Genomic DNA, 6,597 nt, shown 5'->3' with positions numbered 1-6,597 from the left:
CCCTAACCCCTAACCCCTAACCCCTAACCCCTAACCCCTAAACCCTAACCCCTAACCCCTAACCCTAACCCCTAACCCTAACCCCTAACCCCTAACCCTAACCCCTAAACCCCTAAACCCCTAACCCCCACTAAGCAGTATAGCGATAAGTAATAATAAAAGCATTGTCATATAATAGTAAGTTGGATATGGACTCTGCTCTGGATATCTGCGTACGTTCCCAAATTTAAGTTTATTCTTTCTCTTATACTGTCTCACTAAAGCTGCTAGTAAACCGAACGGTCCCTAGTTATTCTAACCAATCCAATAAATCATTCATAGACCAAAGTCGCTATTTTCTTTATCCTAAGATGCTAGCGTAGTAGAACTAGTTCGTGAATCAGTACTTACGTTCACCTGAGATGCCTAGCAAAAGCGGGGTAGGTAACAGCAATCATGCATGTTATAGAGAACCCTGGGTTATAAGGGCCTTTCACAATTCAAATCCCCCCACCACCCTTCCCCCCCCGCCTCTTTAAATTCCCTTTCGAGTGACAGACATGAGATTGGCGTCTTGAAAACACGGCTGCAGGTGCGTTTGACATTCCACACGCGCCAGAAACCCCATGCTCGAGCTACGTAGCTTCGTCCAGGGCCACGTCCAACGGAGACTCCGTGCTTGGCGCGTCAAGATACCAGCTTCTACTGCACCTGTGTTTGACTGACGGCAGGCAAACATGTGATGAGAATAAGACACCCCTGGCGTGTAGGTGATCAACATGCATTAGTCAAATAACCTCCTCATTGCTGGTGTTTTATTAGCGTATCGCCCACAATCTAGACCAGCTGGCTAGGTAGATGGAAAAGTAGAGCCTTGGTGAAACCATACTAATGGAGTAAATGGAGGCCATGAGAATGTCCATGTCGACTTGAATTCTAGGATCTGCGGCGTTTTCGCGGCCACTGAAACGACTTACAGCCTAAATCTATTCATTATTTGGCTAGTAGCCGTGGGTAATGTTGGCCCCGAAACATGCCATAGCAATTCTGTGAGAAAAGGGTGCAAAATAACACACAGGTTCTGTGCCACCGCCTTACCGCCGAGGAACTCACAAACCCACATTTTTAGCTACCTGACCTCTCCTGCCCTTCACCCAATCAAATTGCGATTAACCCTTCTCTCTTTCTTCCGTAGAGGACATCTCATCTACATACACAAGTGACGAGTTGTCTCCGAAACAGAATCCATCAGACTGTTAACGCCATCAGTAGGCAGAAGAGTCTGTACAATTCTTAAGGAACCTCGCGCTCCACAGCCAAGTACTCCTATCATTCCCTGTAGCTGCTCGAAGGCTTCGTTTCAAGTGCATATCGGGGTTGAAGAGCCAGGGCAATATTGCCTTACAGTCACAAGCAGTGATGATGACCATCCTTGGGCTATTTTATTGACCAGCTCAATCTACAGACAGATGGCTGTGTAAGAGCAAACTGCACAACGGTCGGCTCTACGAAAGGCCATGCTAAACGTTCTCTACACGCGAACCGTTACCAATTACAACGTGACAACTCTATACAACGGTCGCAAGTTCCTTTAAATATGGTTTGCTGAGATCTGTCAGCCCTTGTGAGCAGTCTAAGTCTTGCTCGATGAGTAATTGACCTAGATTATTTCTCGCACGGTTCAATTGAGGGTGCTCTGGTCTCGCACTTTGGGTTTTGCGACAGGTGCAGTGCGTGGAAAGGCCGATTACGCGGATAGCTAAAACTCGTAGCTTCGCCGCAATTTAAACAGGATACTCAATATTTGTTATATATTTTGGAAAAACGTGATCTGGATTTGATGAAATTTCTGTCTCCTACATTGTAGACAACAACTGGGAACAAGCTATCATATCGGACAAATTGAAGAAACTCAGAAGGCTCACGGGCTGCAGTTTCAACCCGCCAAAACAACCTAGTCCAATCAGTGGAGTTCGGAGAGCGACAATCTCCACCTCACGCGATGCCCGTCGACGTATCATCCCCTTTTGCAAATAAGTTCTCCAAGTCGTAGATGACCATCCAATCGCCCCTAGTAGGCTCATACTCAGGTAACTTGAGCTCTGGATTATGTCTGTTTAGACCCTTTGCAAATAGTACCTTAGCATACAGGGGATCAAACACAAATGTCGTTTCGCCCGTCACGGAGTTTTTCAACTCTGCCGTAGCCGAAATCTCGTCGATAGCAATATACTCCTCCGGATTCGGTATAGCAGCCCTCTCGATCTGTTCCTTGATATGTCTTGCGGTTTTCTCATCGAAGCGTGTATCAATAAAGTAAAGTTTGTTTGGGCCGGCCGCTGCCACAAATGGCGTGTCCGGTGCTATAACCTGAAGGCCATAAGCTTTTTTGATGACCTTCGGTATATAGTTGCCTCGATATTCCTCTTGGAAGGTAGGAGGACCCTCGAAGGGACGAAATGGATTCATAAGCATTGTGCCTTCAAAATTTTGCATAGGTTTTGGATCAAGAATAGGTCGATTAGATATTCAGTTTATATCGATGTAAGCTTCTGTGTGTGTTGTCTCTGTTAAAAATCCCGGCGAGAACCTCCGTAATTATAAGGCGTACAGTAGGGAGTGACTAGAAACTTCTATACGCTTAAGTATAGCATTACAAATTATCTTGGCGAATCTCCTGATCAGCCACCGTGCTGTTACCACAATGCTACCGTTGTAGAGCTAGACATGGTGGTACCGCGCATATATTTAGGCTCATTCATAGACTAGTAGCGCACGTCCCCCTTGTCTCCGCTGAAACTGTCACAGACCTTCTTCCCTGTCTCATTGGCTATGAGCAAAGTTTTTCTACTTACCGCATGTGCTTCCTGGGTGCCAATGACTAAAATCCAAGGGAGCGTTCAGGCAGGCAACGTTGAAAGGTGGTCTTCTCTGTGACTTTACAGCTTTTCCCACCAGAGGATGCTCAAGTACGTCATAGTAAGTCCAATAGCAGGTAGCTCTATCCTGGTGCAAATGCAGATGGGTAAGATTGCACTCCCGGCGTACCTGAACATAATTGCGAGGTGGCGGGAGGAGAGGCTAGAAGAGGGGCCAGGGGATCACCCCGCGCAGTGCAACTGCGGAAGGAACTAGCTGAGTGTGAGCTACTTCCTGCTTCACTGCCCGATCTACCACGAGCTCCGGCCCAAAGTGATAGGCACTTCAACGGGAAAGCGACTTATATATATGCTAGGGGATGTAGTTTATGCGAAGAAGGCAGTCGAAATGATAAGGAAAACGCGGCTCCTCGGCCAGTTTAGGAGCTTGCAAGACGCCTCGCAGGTGCATATACCTCGCTAATACTCTTACTGATTGTAGTGGCACTGTCACTGTTGATACCAAAGTTCATCTACAGGCATACGTATACATATTGAAAAGAAGCACAGGGGACGTCCATAGAGATGTCATAAGGGCTAGCCCCAGCCCCAAGACGGGCCCTTCCGGCAAATCGAGCTTTAGGCCTGACAGATCGGTGAATGATAAAATAATAGTAATAATCAAGTAGTGATAGCTGTATTAGATTATGGCTTCAGCAGCCGAATTTGATGATTGATGTTTTTTATGGCTTCTATAGCCAAAGTTGATGAATTTAGTGATTGAGTTTGAGAGCTTGTGGTTTCCACAAATTCAGGCCTCAATATTGCGATTAGGCCCATAACCTGACAGAACTATAGTTTTATAGGCAAGGAAGCAATCTGGAGGCGAGGGAACTAGATTAGGGAGTCTAAGGAGGAGAGAAGGAAGAAGGAAACCCATGACTGGGAAAAACCCTTGAGACACCTGACTGCTGGGCCAGCAAAAATCTGGAGAGGGCAAGCTCTCTCACAAACAAAAGCGCCGGTCGCTCTTTGCACTGCTCCTCAGTCCACAAATTCAGGGAGAGCTGGGCGAGACATTCCACACAGAAAAGACTCCGAAATGATGCGTGTAACGCTATCACGCTTAGCACTGATTGCCTTGTTGTTGATTCCTAGGTCAAAGGTTGTCGTTGTATTATCAGAGATTATCTTAGAACAGTCCTAGTAGCCGAGAATATCTTGAAACATTGTCAGATTATAAACAAATAAGCAATCTAAGTAAACTGTACTAAGGTATTACAGGAACACTCGTATAGAAATTTAAAATACCCTGTAAACCGCTAAGGTCTACCCGTTATAACTTGAGTTTACTACTTTCCGTCGGCTATCCGAGCCTAAAGGCCTCTATCCTTATAGTTATCACAAGAGAAAGAAGAAGTCGTACTAGTAATATTCTTATTTCTACCTTTCTTAATTCTATAGTTGTGAAGGAACACAATCTTCATAGCGACTGGTTGGCCAAACCAAAGATCAGCCGCTCTGGCCAAGATGAAGGACGGGAGTACAATCGGCTGGGAAGCTTTTTCACCTATATTGGAGGCAATGCAACAGATGGTAAGACGTATTTCCCTTTCGTCAGTGGCGCCAGCCTTAACTCGGATGGAAGAAAATATGCAATTCCCAGCAATTGCCAGGGTTTGGTTGTAAAGCCTATGAAAGGCAGTGCTTTGTTCTGGATGAACCTTCATCCGTCGAATGGTACGGGCGATCAGCGAACATTCCATGCCGGGCTCCCCGTACTCTCTAGAGTCAAGTACGGTATGAATGTATGGACGAAGCACTACAAAACTTCGCCGATACTTAGGCCATATGAGTCTCGAGAAGATATTCATGGGGGTTCGTACGAGGATTAACAGCATAATGTACATATAAGACACTACCGCATTATGTGTGAGCTCCTAGATCTCCGAGTAAAAACTGAGATATTCATTTGAGAAGCAAACAAGAACTAGCTCAATCTCACCACTGTTTATTGCCAGGGTCTCCCACAGCTCGTTGCATAGCACACGATACATTAGATAAAGGTAATTCTACAGTGAATAGTTGTTAGAGAGAGCAAAGAACTGTTCTATTCACACACAAGAAAATACGGAATCTGAACCGGCGGCGCTAAGTCATGTATCGTCCTATCGTTTCAAGCGGACGATGTATTAGCGAAACTTGTTGGCAAGCTTGGCAAACGAAAGATAGTAGTTGATGACTCTACATCAAATTAAGGCACCAAGCTACCCATACACGCATAGGCCAATCTTGGGGTATGGTGCGACTCCCATTGCCTTGAATATCCCAGAAAAACGAAACCCCCGAAGATGACCCGGCCGTGAAATCTGGATTTGCTTCTGTTATGCGTCCCCTGTACATAGAACGGATGCGCACAGACACCCGTTACCTTTCCCCTTCCTTGTCCGATCAACGGAGATAATCAGATTGCTGCATCATTTCGCAATTATGGAGACTGCGGATCCAATCATCTGTTAACGCTTCGCTCATGCTGATGCGGTCCCGTGGGTTCGGCAGAAGCATGCCGCCGATCACCGACCGGGCCCGCTCTGGCAGGTTTCGCAAGATCATCTCCACTGTGGCTTACAGCTGCGTCAGATTGATGGACGATGGCCTTTGCGACACGGGGGGGGGGGGGGGGGGGAAACATGGCAAAGATCATCGGCGACTGTAACCCCATGTTCCATGAAGCCAGCGGCAAAGTCATTTGACAGTGAATCATCCCCACTGCCCATACATCGCCCGCAAAAGGATCGTAGTATTCATCTCGATACGCTTCGTAAAGGGCGTTCGGTGTAGTAGCAAATATCCCTACGGCCAAAGCTAGCCTTAGCGATGTAATTTCAGTCCCAAAAGGAGAAGATTAACTAGATAGCTGACCTTTGACCGAAGCTCCGTAGATAGGCCAGAAAATTTGAGAGTTACCAAAGTCAATGACTTTGATTTCGTTTTCGTTCTCAAGAAGAATGTTCTTAATCTTGAGGTCCAGATGGGCCACCCCTTTATCGTGCATGTATACAAGCACATCAACGATTTGTCGGAAGATACAGTCCCGTTCCTTTTCCAACAAGGCAGTATCATTTTCCATGGTACGATCAAAGAGCGTGATTGGTATGTAAGGCATCACGGAATAGAACACTCCGTGTTCCTCAAAAAAGTCCAAGATGGGCATGATTCGCTCATGATTCAGATAAGTAGAGATGTCGACCTCGTTCCGAACGCTGGACAGGTAATCTTCTTGCGCTGTACTTTGACTTTTTTTCTGAAAACGTTTCACCGCATACGAAGATCCATTCTTGAGTTGATAGCGGAACACTGTGGCTGTTGCGCCAGTTGCCCGGACTTCTTTGCGAGCACCATACTGGAGTAGATGGGACTTGGGGGCGGCCTGCGAACCTATCAAAGCACCTCCGAGAGAAACAATTACCATAATTATACCAAAGCGTCGGTTGAGCATCTTGGTGACAGTATTGAAGATTTAAAACTCGAATTGCCAAGACAAGTTGGCTGATTCGAGGATCCAATGGAGATATAGGCTTGTCGAGGTGAGATGGACTACTCTGGAAATCATTGCGCGTTTTGATAACGAATTTGTCCGGGTATTTAAATTTACATGGACTAAACAAGTTACTTAATAACGTAATCCACGGCCAACCTGATAACACGGCCGACCTGATAACCCCAAAACACCATACTAAATACGAATTTTTTAGGTCAT

General features: G+C 46.1%; 2 protein-coding genes across 2 annotated transcripts; both read right to left on the bottom strand.

Annotated features, from left to right (window-relative positions):
• Positions 1-1,974: 1,974 nt before the first annotated feature.
• POX_d06152 (uncharacterized protein) lies at positions 1,975-2,454 on the bottom strand (the record flags this gene model as incomplete). The annotated part of the gene is made up of 1 exon (XM_050114977.1): positions 1,975-2,454. The coding sequence occupies one exon, from the start codon at positions 2,452-2,454 to the stop codon at positions 1,975-1,977; it is 480 nt and encodes a 159-aa protein (XP_049969928.1).
• A 2,892-nt stretch (positions 2,455-5,346) lies between these two features.
• POX_d06151 (uncharacterized protein) lies at positions 5,347-6,336 on the bottom strand (the record flags this gene model as incomplete). The annotated part of the gene is made up of 2 exons (XM_050114976.1): positions 5,347-5,690; positions 5,760-6,336. 2 exons carry the CDS (start codon positions 6,334-6,336, stop codon positions 5,347-5,349), a joined length of 921 nt encoding a protein of 306 aa, XP_049969927.1.
• Between the last annotated feature and the right edge of the window lie 261 nt (positions 6,337-6,597).

This window comes from Penicillium oxalicum, chromosome IV (genome assembly GCF_001723175.1).
Source record: "Penicillium oxalicum strain HP7-1 chromosome IV, whole genome shotgun sequence".
In the NCBI taxonomy this organism is placed as follows: domain Eukaryota; kingdom Fungi; phylum Ascomycota; class Eurotiomycetes; order Eurotiales; family Aspergillaceae; genus Penicillium; species Penicillium oxalicum.
This window is presented reverse-complemented; position numbering and strand designations above follow the sequence as displayed.